This window comes from Nothobranchius furzeri, chromosome 9, assembly GCF_043380555.1.
Source record: "Nothobranchius furzeri strain GRZ-AD chromosome 9, NfurGRZ-RIMD1, whole genome shotgun sequence".
Lineage (NCBI taxonomy): Eukaryota > Metazoa > Chordata > Actinopteri > Cyprinodontiformes > Nothobranchiidae > Nothobranchius > Nothobranchius furzeri.
The window spans coordinates 43,600,969-43,619,798 of NC_091749.1; the positions used below are offsets into that span (position 1 = coordinate 43,600,969).

Sequence of the window (18,830 nt, forward strand, 5' to 3'; positions counted from 1 at the left end):
GGAGCTCAACCCCCCCCCCACCCCCCACCCCCCCGTCTCCTGCGCATCTTTGGGGGGCGGATCTGTGGTCCCTCACACTCTCTGTTGGACGCTCCTATAGAGAAACCTTAAATAAACAAGCGCGTGTACACACACAGGTGCTCACATGGTGCTCTCAAAAGTATGGGCTTGGGCACGTTCAACACATGTCTTAAGACTATGGGGGGCACTTAATGCATTGTGATTTATTATCGTGATTCTTCAGTTAAGCAATGTTGATTTTATATATATATATATATATATATATATATATATATATATATATTGTCTTTTTGTTTTTTTTCATCAAGTTGACGCAGTGATAGGTAGATCTTGTTGTATTGTTGTTGTGTCCCTTTTTTGTGTCCTGTTTTTTTTTTGGCTTTTTCTGCAGGTCTAGAAGCAGACTCTTGTTCATTGTTTATTTTTGTGGACCCCCCCCCCCCCCTCCTCTCTCCACCTTTTCTCTTCCTTTCTCTTTCACCTCTGTCTCCGTGTCTGGTCGGAATTACAAAGCATTCAACAACAATAACAATAAAGTTTTAAGTATCAGGCGTGACATTAAAAGCAAACGCTTTGATGCTCCACCTGAGAATAAATCTGTAAGGCTTGTCACCAGCATTCAGACATCAATTCTGCTTGCTTCACAGCCAGACAGGACACGGTAATAATGAAAAAAATATTTAAAAAAAACACTCACAACAGATGTGGAGCATGTGTAGGCAAGTTTACTTAGACTGTAGCCCAATTTATGATGCACTCTTGGCATCCTGAAATGTTTCTTGCATGAAAGTTTAAGTTCCAGTGCCAGTTTTGTGGGAAATGGTGGATTGAAATTGTTTCAGTTTATTGTACATGCCGCAAATGGCCTAATGTGGTCTGGCCTGCACATTCCTCAATCAAAGGAGCTGCAGACTTTATGTAAATTTAAACACAAAAATCTATGGCAAAATAAAGAACTGATACTGGTACATGTTCTGTTTTTATGTTGTTTATATAGAAAAGTGTGTTTTTCAATAGCGATTTCTGTTGTTCAAGAATGGAACTGCAGAGAGTTCAGTGCAACTTCATCATCAATTTAAACAAAGCTCTTTTAGCATCAAAATCATTAAGAGGGTTTAAGTCAGTCTTCTAAAATGGACCAGAACCCCTCTGTATGCTACTATCACAAATTTGCATCAAACCACTTTAGGCCATAAAGGGTCCAGGTTGAGCATTACCCAGGCTTTCCACTGGATGCGTAAGCAGTGCGTAACATCTGTGAAGCACAAAATACAGCTAATAGAAGCTGTTAAGTGTTTGTTTTTTATCCTACTGGACGCCCAACAGTGCATCTTGGATGCATCCTACAAGCATATTGTCACGCCACTCTGCTAAATGTATGCACCAGGTTCATTTTATATGCGCTATGCTTCCAGAACACATCAGGCTCAGTACTTCAGATTGAGCCACACAGAGAGCAAATCACCCCAAATCAACTTTTTCTGTTGATAAACTGTATGAGTGTTTAATAGCACTGCAGAGATACTTAGTCATCATTTTGGCATTGTAGTGCATTATATTCAAAATATAAATATGCTGTCTAAAATCATCAGTATGGCGACAATTAGATGGGGGTGTGCATCAGTCGCTACCATTGCGCAGTCCTCGCAGTCTGCCTGTCTGCCTTTTTGTTGCATTTTTAAACTGGAAGTGTGGATGGAGTAAAGCTCTGGTAAGGTGATGACTTGCTCTTTAAACATGGGAGAAGTTTAAAACATCCTTAAAATTTCAGAGTAAAGTCTAATTTATACTTCTCCACCTGCGTCGGATGCAACGCCATTATTCGTCCTTTCGAGTGCTCTCCAGCAGGCTTGCAAGTACGGACGGAGTCGAGCTCTCTTTTCTAAACATCCGTCCAACGAGACGGAGTGCAAGCTTGTGATTGGTCAAGACGACAGTGCCACCATTACACTCTCAAAATCATAGAGAGCTGAAGATGTCTAGCGAGGCAGCTTGAAGATTACCTTGCGGAAAAGCTCTAAAAATATGAACCCCTTAATCACCCATGACCGGAGGAGTGAAAAGATGTGCAGCAAGCATTTTATCTGTGGACGGAAATGACGGGAAGAGTGGGTTTAGAGCGAGGTGGCGAGCACATTAAGAAGTGGAGGAGAATGGGAGACAAAAGTCTCTTAAAAGTCTTTTAAGTGCCAAAAACACAATTTAAACACGATAGTATGTGCACTATCTTGGACCGAATACATAACAGGATACCACAGAACAGCGCCACGCCCTCTGTTGTCCTGTCGGAGAATTGCTTTGCAACACTCCCTAAAGCCTGATTCATACTTCTCCGTCTGCGTCAGTGCGGAGACATGCATCGTCCTTGCGGACCTGACGGAGAGCTCCGCAAGGATGGACAGAGTCGAGCTCTCTTTTCTAAACATCCATCAGTCGAGACGGACAACACAAGCTTGTGATTGGTCAGGATGCCGCTGTTGTCTACACCGCCGCCATTGCGCCCTCAAAAACATAAAGGGAGCCGAGGATAACTAGCGTCAGACACGGAGAAGCTTGAAGAATACCTCGCGAAAAAACTCTAAAAACATGAACGTTTAATTCCCCCGTGACTGGAGGAGTGAAAAGATGTGCAGCAAGCGTTTTATTGGTGGACGGAAATGACAGGAAACGTGGGTTTAGAGGTGGCGAGCGCATGAAGAGGTGGAGGAGGATGAGAGACAAATTTGTCTGTGTTAAAAAGTCTCTTATATACAAAAAAAAACACAATATAAACACTATCTTGGACCGATACATGACAGTATACCGCAGAACAGCGCTACGCCCTCTGTTGTCCTGCCGGGGAATTGCTTTGCAACACTCCCCAGGATACGGAGAAGTATGAGAGCAAAACACTTCCGTCAACCCGTGCGTGTCTGTCTCTTGCGGAGCTGACGGAGAAGCATGAATCAGGCTTTAGAGACGGAGAGGTCTGAAGGAAAAACGTCTCCGTCCGTTTTTGTGTGTCTTCCTCGTGGAGCTGATAAAGGAGTATAAATTAGACTCAATCGATACGTGCAGAAACCTCCTTGGCTTTAAAAACAATAGAAATAGACCACTGACCTTTTGAATACATGCTTTCATCCCTCTCCTTGATTGTTATCATGTAAACTTGCAAAATCTTTGAGTCTTGCAATTCTTTGATTTCACAAACTTGTGGGAAAAGGCATTCGCAGCCACTGCATGTCCTCTCAAACTGTGATTGTTATCTTTTCTACCTACTACCAACTGTCTCAAGAGCAAAATCTCAGTCATGTCAATGTGCACAACTAATTTCAGAGTGACTCGTTTCATTTCATCTTTTCTTTTTTATTATTTATGAAGAACTGATTTCTTTTCAATACATTTGTAAATGGTTCAGTGATGTGTTCTACAATCTAGCCAATTACTGTTTCAGCCGGCAAGACTCCAGGGATCCGGAACATACATGGCCTGAAGGTACCCATCTCAATAATTGTTTCGGCTGCCTTACACAGAGAACGAGGGGAGGGGAGGGTGGGAAGTTGAGTCAAATGGATTGGTAACACTGTGTTCCACTTATTGAAATGTCAATTGAAGTCAAGGCTCTCTTTTCTTTCACTCATTCTCTTGTTCCCCACGACCATGTTTATGTATGGGAATATCTGGCTGTGCCTGTCACAGAGCCTGTCTTTCTCCATCTCAGGAGCCCTGTATGCTTGATTCTCATGCTGGGAAAGTCATTTAATATCAAGGTGTTCCTGTTAAAGTCTGATTCCCCTCCAGAGTGTTATGATCCTCTCTTTCCATATGATGGAAGGAATATCAACATTGGTTAGAGCGAAATCAGGCAATAAGAAGATGCCATTGTTCAACCATGAAATTGTCATTACAAGCCCCCAAATGGCCTTCCACAGGCCTTCCCATTTTATGTTCAGCATATGTTGCCATTGAAAGTCACTGCTAATTATCATGGGTTAAATGACTTGACACCTCCTTCCTCTCTCCCGATGATCCATATTATATCCATCTGCATTTCAATGACAAAATCAACCCCCACATCACCAAAAGTGCCTTATTTAATGCACTATCAGAGGAGCTTTTGTAACAACTACTGAACTGTGTCAGCTTTTCCCTCATTTTTACTTAAGGTCAAGTGTCTGTTTTGAGAAAATGGTGTTCTCCAAAAACCTTTAGTCTTTTGGTAATTTTTCCTTCCTTCTACAAAAGTAATTGGCTAAGGGAAACCTTGTGTGGCATTTAAATGAGGTTTTCCTGGGCACTAATTAAAGAAAGAATCCCTGAGCTTTTGTGAACCCAACGCAATGGCCTTTTGACCTCAATTAATGAGTTATTTTTAGTATCCCCTTTACAGAGTCTCATCTCTTCATTTGTGTTGAATATCTGGGTTGAGTATGGAGGTCTTTGGAGTAAACATGGATGCAGATTAATAGATATAGGATGAAATGAACAAAGTCCCCAGTGAGACGTCAAATTTCAGTGTCTTAAGTTTTTATGTAGCTATTACAAACCCATTTATAGCTGTCTCGTTTTGTCTTGTGAAACTATACTTCTGTATGTTGATGCTAATTTTTCCCCTTCTGCCAATCATCGTGCTTCCTTGTTTCAACAAGAGCCTGTTTGTTAATCATTGTTGTTTATACAGGGATCCGTCCATGTGCTTGTCAGATCTTTTTAGGTTTAGACCACTTCATTTTTCTCATTTGTATCTGCATGTCTCAGGTTAATACAAGACCTAACCCAGGCAATGACTGCCCCCAAGTAGTTCCAGACTCAATGACCAACAACAGGTGAGGTGTATTTTTTCCTATCACAAAATTTTATTAGCAGTGATTTGATACTTTATCAGATAATTAGTAGATTGTTTGAAATAATTGTCTTTAACTGAGCCTCTAATATTGTATTTTTTTACATCATTCAGCTTGAAAAAATCTTCCGCTGAGCTGAAAAGGATTTTGACAAATGGTCAAGTGAGTGTTTTTCCTTTTTTTGTCAAACTGTTGACATGTAATACAAATTGTGTGTCCGTGGCCTCACCTTACTGCATCCAGGGTAGCTGGTTCATGGGTTTGAAGAATGAAAACTTTCTTTTTGCCCAATTTTTTTTCTCTCTCTCTCTCTCTCTCTCTCTCTCTCTCTCTCTGTCTCTGTCTCTGTCTCTGTCTCTCTCTCTCTCTCTCTCTCTCTCTCTCTCTCTCTCTCTCTCTCTCTCTCTCTCTCTCTCTCTCTCTCTCTCGAGGGCGCTTACAATCTACAAACTTACTGTTTTATCTTTTAAAAGCTCATTCTGCTGCCTCAAATATTCACATTTTCTTTATTTTACTAAACAACTAGATATAACTAGTATGTACCATCATTTTCTGTATAACTCTGCATTCATTTTATCCACATTTGTCTTTTATATACATTTAGAATTTTATTTGTAATTTTTATTACCATTTCTTGTCCGGGGATTGGACCGCCAAGGCTCCCGCCTTGGTCTGCCACCCGATTCGCATTGCACCGGACCCTTCATGTTCCTCCTGCGGGTGGTGGGTCCACAGTTGGACGAGCCCATGTATCCGGTTCGGGCTGGGCCCGGCCGGGCCCCATGGGCGAAAGCCCGGCCACCAGGCGCTCGCTCACGGGCCCCAACCCCAGGCCTGGCTCCAGGGTGGGACCCCGGTAACCCTCCGGGCCGGGTACTCCGACTCTTCATTTTAACCGCCATGAAAGATCCTTCGAACCGTTCTTTGTCTCACCCTTCACCTAAGACCAATTTGTCATGGGAGACCCTACCAGGGGCACTAAGTGCCCCAGACAACATAGCTCCTAGGATCATTAGGGCACTCAAACTCCTCCACCACGATAAGGTGATGGTTCAAGGAGGAGTAGAAGGCCCCCGGGTCGACCCAGGACACGTTGGAGAGGTTACATCTCCAATCTGGTCCGGGAACGCCTTGGGGTCCTGCCGGAGGAGCTGGTGGACAAGGCCGGGGAGAGGACGGCCTGGAGCTCCCTAGTTGGGATGCTGCCCCCGCGACCCGGACCCGGATAAGCGGAGGAAGACGAGAGAGATTTTTATTACCATTATGTACGTAGAAAAAAGTAATTAAATATCTCCAAGAAATGTTTTTTATTTTGTATCTTTTCTTCCTTTGGTAGTCAGTTTTGTTTATGTTTGGGAAAAGCTATAGAATGTAAAAATTAGAAAATGAGACATTTTAGAGCACATTTGATTCTATTTTAGCACATAAATCTTGCTGTGTAGAAATTGCACACTAAAACTGAACGTAAGGACAAACGCTACATAATGGTTTGTATGTAAATGGATCCAATGCACAAGTCCTGTGGAGTCTAAAATATTTATAAAATGTGTTGCATCTTTTTTTGTTGACATTCCTGCAGAAGAACAATTGACTTTAGTTACTGCATGGATCTAAATATCTTAATTGTTCACACAATTAATGCCATGCAGTAAGTATTTACCCAGTGATATTCATAAAAGTTTACAGAACCAAAACAGTCACAGGTGAGGGTATTGATGGAATAAATGAAGCACCAGCCATGTGAAACATCTTTGTTCACGGTCAGAGGTTACACAGAAAAAAGAAACTCTTCTTAATAATAACTAAAGCTTTTGAAGAACAATGTTGCACAAGGTAACTTGGCTACAAAATAAGATGAAGTTGTGGAAATACTGAATTAACTTTAAAGACCAAGTTCACTGAGAAACAGTTTTTTACTTGTTATGTTTTAAATATGATCGGTCACTCTGAGTTTAAGATGCGGGCTATATGTGACAGTAGTTTTCTAGCCCTATATCCTCAGCGGTGAAATGCTGAGATTAGAAAAGCAGATCTACGTCGCACTGAAAATAAGCATTTACGGACTCACCCATCTTGCCGCGCCAAGGGGAAGGCTGTTGTTGATTTATCGTCCAGCAGAGAGCAGAGCACGTCTCAGCTAGTAGTAGTTAACTGTTAGCATTCACAACTCCACAACATGGCAGAACTCCTTCAAGCGCGGGCTATTTGTCGAGATAAAACATCAACGTTGCAAAGTGAACCAATTCAGGGGTAGAGTTGCACTGCTGTTCTCCAATCATCGGAGAGGTGCCCTGATACCACGAAGTAAGGCTCCAGATCCTGTTGTGTTCTGCTCCCCTCTGACCTGGGTCACTTCTGTTTCCTGAAACAGGAGCATGAGAGCATATTTTCCCACTGAGATTTACTCAGGCAATTGATTTATACTAGAGACCCCTGCAAATATATTGAAAAAATGAGCGAACTTGGTGTTGATAAATTCTGCCTTGTAAAAATAAGATAGCAGGATGATCTAATCTAACCTGACTGATTTTGTTCTCTTTTTAGATCAAAATAGGATTGAGTGATATGAAAAAACATAAAAAAATTTCTAAACTACCCATAAGTCACTGCCCCACTCACCAAAACACAATATCCTTTAATGAATTGGAAAGCAAGTGTTGTATTGATCTCTTCTTTTTGGTCCTCTATTTTCCCCTCATGTCACTGAACTTGGGGTGACCTGATGCCTAGCTTGTTTATGGCATCTAATAACAAAGACACTCTTTTTTTTCCCCCTGTGTTCAAATGGTCCACTGGATCAGTGGTTTCTCATCTTATAATGTTAAATATGCATGCTTGTTTTTCTGCAGATAAATGCCCAAGACATCCACTATCAGGAGCAACTTGGCCATGGAAATGGAGGCACGGTTTATAAGTGAGTGCACTCATATATCAACATTACAGTAAGAAAGTCCATGGTGGCTGCTTAAACATGTGAGAAGATGTGTTTAATGAGAGTGAGGGATCTGTTTTAGGTATAAATCATTTCTAAGAACTGGATGACTATAGCTTGAGTCCAAGTTTTAAAGATTTCTGACAAGATAAATTTGGCTGCTGTGTGGATAAAGTTCTCCATAACTCACCTCATTTACCCTGTAGTCCATTTATCTCTGTGTTTGGTGTGACATCTATCAGGCTGGTTTATGTCTGTATCGTTATTTATTTATTCTGGTTTGAAGGTTGCAAACATATGATATTGATTTGGGGCTGTAAGCTATGACAGCCATCGACCTAATCGGTCTATAGTGCAGCACTTTCCTTTCCTCTGTGAAGCACTTCATCCTCTAGACTAATGCATTACCAACCTGCTAGCAGTATGACAAGGTTGGCATTTGTGTTGCTCCTTCTATCTTTCTTTCTCCACCTTTTCCTGAAATTTCTATCAATTTTCAGCTATTGAGCTGCTTTATTGAGATTGAAGTATTGATCACTGCTAAGACTAACCTTGACTTGACTGACCGCTGTTTTTCAGACCGTCCTCAGCCAAACTAGTACATATTTAAAATGTAACATGTCCAAAAGACCATCTTTTGGTTTTTATTGACATTCTTTGCTTTACATTTTTTCTGTTTTATGATTGTAAGATTCTTTCAAAGGACTCCAGTCTTTCATAGTTGTAAGTGAATGTGATTGTTCATCAGTTTGGTTTTAGAAATGGTTACACTGCACTGAAGAAAGCCAATACTGCAAGCCAACAACTTCTCAGTCAATTTAGCCCTGCAAAAATCTATATGCACTGGTGTTGAAAATTTCATGGTTGAATGGAGGAGATAAGCAAAAAAATAAATAAATAAAAACGGTTAAAAGCCCTCAGGCTATTGTTTCAATTATTTGTATGTATTTCTTTATTTCTGATTTATAATTCAATTCAGACTCATTAAGCATTTAGCAAGGTGTATTTTTGGCCAGAACAATGAGAACAAGCAAAACTGTGAAAATATACTTTATAACAACTGAAAATCTACTTTAATCTGGTCCTGGTAGTTGTTGTACCTCCTTTTCAATGTAAATTTGTTACTTTTCATTTTTAACATTAACACTCTAATTCATCCCATTCCATGTAAACCTACTGGTTATGCTCTTAATGGAGAAAAAGGTTAAGTACATTTTTAAAAGTGTGTACTTCACCAATTTAGCCTATTAAATATGTAGATTACAATATTTAATAGAAAACACATTGATATTGTCTTCAGAAAAGGTTGACTAGCATTTGTACATAAAAAATTAAAATTTCAAAAATGATATGCATAGAATTGTACAAGGTCACAGTCACCCTTTCATACCCTTTTGGAAATCAAAACCCTTTGGTCAATGTCAGTGCTTGTGACTCAAACAGTTTCTCAGAAAATAAGACATTTTGCTTTCATAGAATAAACATTTGCTCAGAGAGAATGGACGGGCTCGGATACCAATTTTATGTCCTTGTCCATCTCTGCAGGTTGGTCCAGCGTAGATTGGGTTTATCAAATGTGAATGGAACTATGAATGGCTCCTCACCTATTAACCTTTTAGCCCATTTATGACCCAGAGCCATTTAGACTCAATTAAATGTTACCAACACCTCAGCTTTTCATTGCCACATTCTGACCCAGCTATCCATCAAAAGCCCTCTTTTTCTTTTATTACACACTGTCCAGCAATCTAACCGACAGTATGATTTATAAATACTGTAACAAGGCCACGCATGACCCGTGGATCCAGCAGGCCAGTTAAAATGTTTGCTTGGCTGTAGTCTCATCCTAGGAGTTTCAGGCTTATACATGGAATGTGATTCATAAACCTGAAACTCCCAATCCATAATTTGAGTTTAAGAAGTCTTTTATGGTGAGTTTCTGTCATATTTTCTGAAATTAAGACATTTTAATCAAGTGTACAAAATGCTTTTTATGCAAGCTCAAGCAAACTGAAATAAAGTGAAGTAACATTTATAATTGGCTACTGTGATGGAATTCAGCCATTTTTTTTAGGAATCAACCTAAACGTGAACTACTAAAACAACAAAAACATTTAATTGACATTACCATTAAAGTTGTAAGAGTTGTCCTTTCCTTATGTGGCAGCGCTAATATTTACCTTATCCGGTATAATAAGTTGCAGCTATGCCTTTCTTATTTCTGCATATGCTTGTGCAGTCATAAGTATTTATGGTTGTGCTTGTTTCATTCAGACAGAGTATTTATAGTAGTATTAGATTAATTAATCGGTTGGAGACACAGGCGGTGTTTCAACCCATGTGACAAAGATGAATGTCTAAGTTAGCCATGATCTAGGACGCCAGTCTCTGTAACCCATAGCCCCAACTTCATAGACATCGTGAGAGGCCCTATGAATACTGCATGATAGAGCTTTTATTACAGAGCGAGCTGGAGTGTAAATAAGATCCAGGGAATGGGGCGCATTTACTGGGGTCAGATCACGGGGAAGTGGCAGCGGGTGGCTATGTAACCTTGTCCCCAAGTCTCCAGCTGTCAAAGCCCATCGCTGTAATTCATACCTGGATGCTCGGCCACAATGTGGTCAAGGACAGTCTGAGGATGCAGTTTAAACCAACCAGTCATCACCCCTAAAGTATCCTTGTTATGTTTCTTCTATGTTTTTTTTGTAATTCCACTGGTTTTCTGTTCCTATCTAACACACAGAGTAGCAAAGTATTTTCCTTATTTTGCCAGCAGTTTCAGCTACGTCCGATCGTCTTTGTCAGCTTTGCTGTTGTCACTTCTGTTGCCATTTATCTACAATAGAAGTGACATCACCAAAGCTGTGATGAAGGCAATAAGTTTGGTAAAGTCCCATTAGTCAGTACTGGTGAAATGACATCTCTGTATTTGACTCATCCCTGTGGAAAGCAGTGACCTGCAGCTATGGCTGCGCTCAGGAACCATTTGGTGGTTTAACCTCCTAATCCAATAATGTCAAGCGGGGGAGACATCGGGTCCCATTTTTAAAGTTTTTGGTATGACCTGACTGGATTTGAACCCCGATTTCCCAATCCCAGGTGACACTCATACCACTAGGCCACTGAGAAGGTGCAGATAAGAACAGAAACCAATAAGCACCCTAAAGTATGTCCTGAAACCTTTTTTTTTTCTAAAGATGACCTCTCTTAATAATTTTATATCAAATTTCAACACATAGTTTTGTTCTCCAGGTAAAAGGGCAGCTCAGATACTTCAGGCTGAGTCAGGCTGTTCAGCATGTTGAGTTTTCCCACAAGCTGTTTGTCATGGTGATTACTTAGGCTTCATTCAGCTTGTCCTGTTAGTTTGTAACATGCCTATCTAAACAGTCTTGCATCAATTAACATACTTGTCTTAATTAAGAGGCAGCCGTCACAGTTAAGTGGTATTGACTGTAGCTTAAAGGAAGGCTGAGACATTGGGATGAAAACAAGACCATCAGTTGTTTGTGTGAAGAGCTTTGTTTAATCCACATGATGCATACGATCAAAAACATCAAGTCTTTCAGAAGAGACTCCACTACTCACTACTGTCTGTCGAGATTCTTTCATTTCATTTAATGACCTCTATAGGACTCTTGTTATTTTGGTAAAGAAACTCCCAACTGTTATGAAGGACAGCACTGGATAGCCGTTGGTCCCAACAGTGTGTAAATACCTAACATGTCACTAATGGGTGTCATTAATTAAAGTCCCAGGCTAGTTTAGAAGTGTCTGGCTAAAGAGCAATTTGACGCTTCAAAGTTAGACATTAAACACACTTTGCACCATACACATTCCCTCTCTAGATGACCCACTGACAAACGAGTAGTTGGGTATCACATGCATTAAGCATGCTTGCAAACCAAGTAGTCTGCATGACGTACATTGAACCCACCTCATCCCTGTCACCTGACAGCTGTTGGACAGTATTTGTCCTTGAGGATTGTTTGGTAAGAGCTTTTGAGGCATTGTCACAGCTACTGTAAACTAACCTTCAAGGGCAGTAACTAAAGCCGCTGCATGCTACTAAGGTGTTTACTAATTAAATCATTATGGGGCCAGTCGGTGACTGCTGCTTTACCTGCAACTCTACACTCTGTCTGAAACAGCTTCAGATGAGGTCGACTGGATCTGGTTTTTGGTTGTGATCTATTATTCCTGACTTTTTAAAGTTACACTGGTGTTTGTTGCCAGTACATGCACTTTATCACATTATTGCAGCAAACTAAAAGTGTTCTCATGTCCATTTAATTTAGAGGTTTTATTAGTCCATGATGCTTTTTTCTCTTATCCCTTTAGAGCATACCATGTTCTCAGCAAGCGTGTTTTAGCTGTCAAGGTGAGAATTTCTTTGATTACATGATAACCACGGTACTCTTTCTTTCATTCATCTTTCCATTTTATCTTCAAATAATCAGTTTGTGTTGTGTTTATTGAAGGCTGTAACCCCATTTAAAACACTTGATTACAGGTAATTCCTTTGGATATCACGGTGGAATTACAGAAGCAAATTATGTCCGAATTAGAAATTCTGTACAAGGTTGGTGTTGACTTGTCATTTGTTCGTCTTTGTCAAAAGAACATATTCCTTTTATCCCCCTGAATCATGCTGTCCTTCAATATTTGCATTGTTAATTAACCAGATAAATGTCATATACCACAGCTAGGCTTACCACAAGCTACCAGTTGGGTTTGAAGTTACCTCAAGTCCTGATCTCAACCTGTTAAGCACGGTTTGCTCGGCAGGATTTTTAAACTGTCAGTTAATTTTCCAAACATGAGAGAGGCCACATGTGGTGAGAAAAAGTCTCAGCTCTACCAGTTTTGGTCCTACTCTGTGTGGTGGCTGCTATACGACAAAAACTACACACAAACCAATTTCACACTTAGACATTCCCTGTTCAGATGGAAAATCTTGCAAGATCAAACATGATGTCAGAGTAAACAAACATGGCAGAGAGACATGCAATGCATGTATGTAACCATGCTATCTGATTGGCTACAAGTCACTTTCAACAGGCAGCACTCTTGTTTGTCCTCGGAAATAATACCAAAACAATTCTACATGTTTGAAAGCCCAGATTTATGTTTGACAGCCTTCCAAGCTGATCAGAGTGCTCTTAACACACCACAAATGGTAGGAATGTTTGATAAGATTATCTCTACAGTCAAAGATCTGGTGCATCTTTAAGATTGTCGGAAAGGGACAATCGAGCCAAAACTCAGCTTGATTATTCTGCTGTGTGAATCAAGCATTAGAAAACCTTTAGGATGTTACAGCTTCAGCACTTAACTGAAGGATTTTTATGGGAATTTTATGCCCAATCTTCAAGAAGTCTTAGTGATGTCAGTCACTGATGTTCGAGAGAAAATGTGGCTCACAGCCTCCTCTCTAATGCATCTCAAAGGTTTTTCTTAAGGTCGAGATAAGTTACATTCTTCCACACCCAACGTTCTCATCCATATATTTACTGGATCATCTGAATGCTTTGACTTAGTGAGATGTTCCAGCACTTTGGATAATATTGTGTACTTACACATGCACATGACAGAAGGTTTACTCAGTCACACAAAACAATCAGTTTGCAATATCTGTAAGATGTTTAAACAACAATATTGGAGGCAAGGAATTTCTCAAAATTGAAGCACGTTTTGATTGTTCTCCAGTTACGAGGAGTCTGCATAGTTGCTTGTCAAAGCAGCGGCCATTAAAATAACCAAGTCCTTTTAAAGTGCATCAGTACAGTTGACAAGACCTGTAATGAGTTCCTAGTTTACAGATTTGATTAGCGTGCCTGTTTGTCCCAACTAGACATCCCAAACGTTTCAATTAGTCTTTCTTTTCAAGCCGTTGACCAAGAAAAAACTGATTTTCAAATTTAAAGAAACTACACATTTTGTCCGCCCAGAGTTCCTTAAGGCTCTGGATGTTGTGGGGCTGTGTTGGCTGACGCTGCTCTGCAATATCGCGTGGACATCGGGGGCAGTCCCACTGGACTGGCAGACCGGGGTGGTGGTCCCCTTATTTAAAAAGGGGGACCGCAGGGTGTGTTCCAACTACAGGGGGATCACACTCCTGAGCCTTCCTGGTAAGGTCTATTCAGGGGTTCTGGAGAGGAGGGTCCTTCGGATTGTTGAACCCCAGATTCAGGAGGAGCAATGTGGTTTTCGTCCTGGCCGTGGAACACTGGACCAGCTCTATACCCTTAGGGGGATCCTTGAGGGTGCGTGAGAATTTGCCCAACCAGTCTACTTGTGTTTTGTGGATTTGGAGAAGGTGTTTGACCCCGTCCCTTGGGGGGCCCTGTTGGGGGTACTCCAGGAGTATGGGGTACCAGGCCCACTGGTATGGGCTGTTAGGTCCCTGTATGACCGGTGTCAGAGCTTGGTCCGCATTGCCGGCAGTAAGTCGGGTTCGTTCCCAGTGAGAGTTGGACTCCCCCAAAGCTGCCCTTTGTCATCGATTCTGTTCATAACCTTCATGGACAGGATTTCTAGGTGCAGCCAAGGTGTGGAGGGCATGCGTTTTGGTGGCCTGAGGATCAGGTCTCTGCTTTTTGCAGATGATGTGGTCCTGTTGGCTTCAGCAGAAAGTGATCATCAGCTTTCGCTGGAGCGGTTCGCAGCCGAGTGTGAAGCAGCTGGGATGAGAATCAGCTCTTCTAAATCTGAGACCATGGTCTTGATTTGGAAAAGGGTAGAATGCCTTCTCCGGGTCAGGGATGAGGTCCTGCCCCAAGTGGAGGAGTTTAAGTATCTCTGGGTCTTGTTCACGAGTGAGGGAAAACTGGAGCGTGAGATCGATAGGCGGATTGGTGCTGCATCTGCAGTGATGCGGGCGTTGTACTGGTCTTTCGTGGTGAAGAGAGAGCTGAGTCAGAAGGCGAAGCTCTCGATTTACCGGTCGATCTACATTCCTACCCCCACCTATGGTCATGAGCTTTGGGTGGTGACCAAAAGAACGAGATTGCGGATACAAGCGGCCAAAATGAGTTTTCTCCGAAGAGTGGCTGGGCGGTCCCTTAGAGATAGGGTGAGAAGCTCGGTCATTCAGGAGGGGTTCGGAGTAGACCCGCTGCTCCTCCACATCGAGAGGAGCCAGTTGAGGTGGCTCGGGCATTTGGTCAGGATGCCTCCTGGACACCTCCCTGGTGAGGTTTTCTGGGCACGTCCATCCGGGAGGAGACCTAAAGGTAGACCCAGGACACGGTGGAGGGACTATGTCTCTCACCTGGCCAGGGAACGCCTTGGGATTCCCCCGGAGGAGCTAGCCCAAGTGGCTGGGGAGAGGGAAGTCTGGGCCTCTCGACTTAGGCTACTGCCCCCGCGACCCGACTCTGTATAAGCGGATAAAAATGGATGGATGGAAGTTTTTATATGCTTTTTAGTGACTAACCTGTCCTTGTTTGCAGTGTGATTCGCCCTACATCATTACTTTCTTCAGTGCCTTTTTTGTGGAGAACAGGATATCCATATGCACAGAGTTCATGGATGGTGAGATTCTTTGTAATGTTTTTATTTTTTTGCCAGCTACACTTGTATATAAGAAGGACTTTGGGGAACCAACCTGTTTTCTCTGCTGAGTATCCATTTACACTTCTGCAGATCAAGAGAATGTCTGATCACCGTGAGCTGCTTAGCATGGCAGTGTGCTAAAAGCTACAAGGGTGTGATAAATCTTGACTGAAGTGCATTTGTGGGGGGTATCTGTGCGTGCGTGTGTGTGTGTGTGTGAGTGCGTGCGTGCGTGCGTGCGTGCGTGTGTGTGTGTGTGTGTGTGTGTGTGTGTGTGTGTGTGTGTGTGTGTGTGTGTGTGTGTGTGTCTTGACTGGTGTGAGATTGGGGACTGCACTTTTTATTTCTTTGGCTGTTTGTCTGAGTGTGTTAATGCAATGATTCCTGTTCCACCCATTAGCCAGTATGTCAGCAAAGTCATTGTAACTTCTGAGCACTTTTACATCAGGGAACTTTTCCACTTATGCGTTATTACTGACAACAAGGAAGAGTTTTGGATCAAGCAAAAAATCTTCAGTCGTTCATATTGTGACTTTTTGTGGAATGTTAACCCTTTTTTAAAATCTTTGAATCATTTTAAGTTGTCTTCAAATTTAGTTACAGTTTTTTTCGATTGCTAAAACGCATTTTTCAAAACTGTACGTTTCTTTCAAAACTGCACACACAAATTCCTAAACCATGGCTTCCCTTTGCAACAAAATCCTGCCATCACATATCTTAGCATGTTCCCAAAATGGAACACGTGTTTTCATTTGGTAAACACAGCCACATTTTCACATGACACACACATACCATTCATTGCTTAAACACAAGTAGCCTTTGGGTGAACACTACCAAGCATGGAAAGAACACTGAAGAGCAAAACTGAAAACACAATTGTCTAAATGGAACACAATGAATTACACACTGAATGTATGACAGTGCCCACTTTTCTCTGAGACAAACATTAGACATCACACAAATTTTGAGACAAAACATTTTATTTTTACAGTTAATGGTCCTGAAACCACTCATACACCTGGGTAGCCTTGTGGAAACTTACTTTTATGCTGCAGTCCCTGATTGCAAATTGCTCGCCAGACCCGAAAGTTTAGAGATTTGAATATTTGTGTGTTGTTGATTGAAGCTTTGAGAATTTCTGTGAGAAGTGTGTGTAAACCTGAAAACTGTGTGTTGTGTTTTGACAGCAAGGTAATGTGAAATTGGCATCAGAGTTTAAAGGAGGAAAATCAGAGTCCTAAAATGATAAAGAAATCTTAAGTAGTGATAAACTGAGTCAAGCGATTGGGAACAGAAGTAGAGGTTGTAAAAATTGTGCCTCATTTTTGCTTTTTGAGTTTTAGCAATCGAAAAAAACTGTAACTTAAATCATAATAATTGTGTTTATTACTGGCTGAAGAGCAACTCGTCTCATGCAGGTGGATCTTTGGACGTCTATAAAAGAATACCAGAGCATGTGCTGGGGAGGATCGCAGTGGCGGTAGGCACAATAATCAGCTTTTTGAATTATTAAACATTATAATTAAGGTAAGGTTAAAAACAATAGTAATTGCCACAATTCTTATTTTGTTTGCTAAAACATATAAAATCAGCAGTTGGGTATTGCCCTAAAGGCTGAAAATGCAGATTTGCATATTTCCCAAACCAAATTGAGGGAAGGGATTGTTTTCATGTTACTCAGTTAAAACCAGCATTTTAAATAAAATGGCCTTGATGTTGATTAATGTATGGCTCTTTTCCACACTTATTACCCCTTCCTCTGTCTCCATCTCCTCCTTTGTGTTGCTGTCCTTTAGCTTTGTTCGTAATCAGATGATGACAGCTACTTATTCAGTGCTAATTCTATTTCACAGCTTTCCCTCCTTTCTACTGTCACAGTTGTTAATTATCACTGAAGGAAAAACACTCAAGAGGGTGCGAGGAAAGCTGCAAATGCCAGTTGTTGCAACACCATCTTTCAGGGAGCTTTGGTGTTTTCTTAATTGATCTCAGTATGCTGTGCTGGACTGCAAGGTCCTTGGAAGTACTATCAGTCCCCTCATTGTGTTAATGAAGAAATCACAAAGTGACTTAAAACATTTGGAAACAAAGTTAAATACATGATTTCTCAAATCAAACTGGGTTATTTCGTTTAGGAAGAATGTTGCCTTTCCTCTAATTGTGTATAAACAATTAGTAATTACTAAAAAGGAAATATGTCATTTTGTTGAAACAAAATGCTTTTATTGTATGCAACTGACGATGAGCAATGCCCTTTTTAAAGGTATGCTTCACTCATTTATTTAATACATTTGCAGTGGTCTCTAATAGGAGTGAATGCCTTGTAAGTCATACTCTGGATACAAAAAGCCCTGGTGCACCTGTTTCAGGATCTAAAAGATTGCCATATCAGAGGAGAGCTTCAGATGGCAGGATTGGGAGTCTTACTTCCTGATATTTGAACATCTCACCTCTGATTGGCCAACCGCTAAGCAACTCTGCCACTGACTCCATTTACTTTGCAACATTGATGTTTTATCTTCATAAATAACACAAGCCTGAAGGAGTTCTGCTGTGTGGTGGTGTTGCTGATGCTAGGTTAGCATCTACTAGCCAAGACATATAAATTATAGATGAATTTCAAATATATTTTCCTCTCCAAAGATGATCGTTGTTTACGTATTGTAACCCCAGATTCTATGAGTCTAGTTGCAGCCCTTAAGCTAACTGCTATTGGAAAGGTGATCTCAGGATCAGCCAATTATGAAGAGCTTAAATGTACGCCCACCACGTGGGCACCCCTTGTGGGTTATATAAGTGGAACGACCCCACTGTTCGCCTCCGATGGCTCTTAGTCCTAACAGAACCAGTGGGGCCAGTGGCTTAAGGGCTGCGACTAGACTCATAGAATCTGGGGTTACAATACGTAACCAACGTTCTATTTCGTCTAGTCTTAGCCCTTAAGCTAGCTGCTATTGGAATAATGCGCAGCTGGATGGGTTTACGCCACACTGGTTAGCTCAACCAATGGACACACCCAACAAGTCTCCTTTTAGTGAGGGTCGCTCAGCCTCAGCCCAGGGCTTAAAAGGCTGAGGCAGCCAGAGATAAGAGTGAGGCCCCCACTAAAATTATCATCCACAAGAGGATGAAATTCATTCAAGTAAGGCTGATGTGGTGCCATAATGCTTTCACTCAGCCTGCTGAGGTCCAAGCACTGAACGAGTGATGGATCCTGAAGACACATCTCGTAAATAATAACGAGTAAAGGAACAGGGTGAAGCCCATGAAGCAGCCTGACAAATGACTTCCATTGACACACCACTGTGGGGCGCCATAGAAGAGGAAATCCCTCTGGCTGAGTGAGCCCTGAGTGTCTCAGGGGGATCCCGCCCTGCTGATTTGTAAGCGAGTGAAATGGCGTCGCATAGCCAGAGTCAAAGGCGCTGGGCCAACAGCGCTTGCCCAAGGGAAGACTCCCTGTAGTGCACAAACAGGCTTTGTGAGCGGCGAAT

The 18,830-nt window shown here is 41.6% G+C and overlaps 1 protein-coding gene across 2 annotated transcripts in view; it reads left to right on the forward strand.

Moving 5' to 3' along the window:
- Positions 1-18,830, forward strand: part of map2k5 (mitogen-activated protein kinase kinase 5) — an 83,470-nt gene that overhangs the window by 19,473 nt on the left and 45,167 nt on the right. The window contains exons 5-12 of one of the 2 annotated variants that reach the window (XM_054732311.2): positions 3,455-3,495; positions 4,759-4,826; positions 4,958-5,006; positions 7,694-7,758; positions 12,121-12,160; positions 12,293-12,361; positions 15,234-15,315; positions 16,755-16,816. In XM_054732311.2, the coding sequence (XP_054588286.1) occupies positions 3,455-3,495; positions 4,759-4,826; positions 4,958-5,006; positions 7,694-7,758; positions 12,121-12,160; positions 12,293-12,361; positions 15,234-15,315; positions 16,755-16,816 (476 nt within the window). The remainder of the gene's footprint in view (positions 1-3,454; positions 3,496-4,758; positions 4,827-4,957; positions 5,007-7,693; positions 7,759-12,120; positions 12,161-12,292; positions 12,362-15,233; positions 15,316-16,754; positions 16,817-18,830) is intronic. The other variant, XM_054732312.2, reaches the window with a different exon arrangement.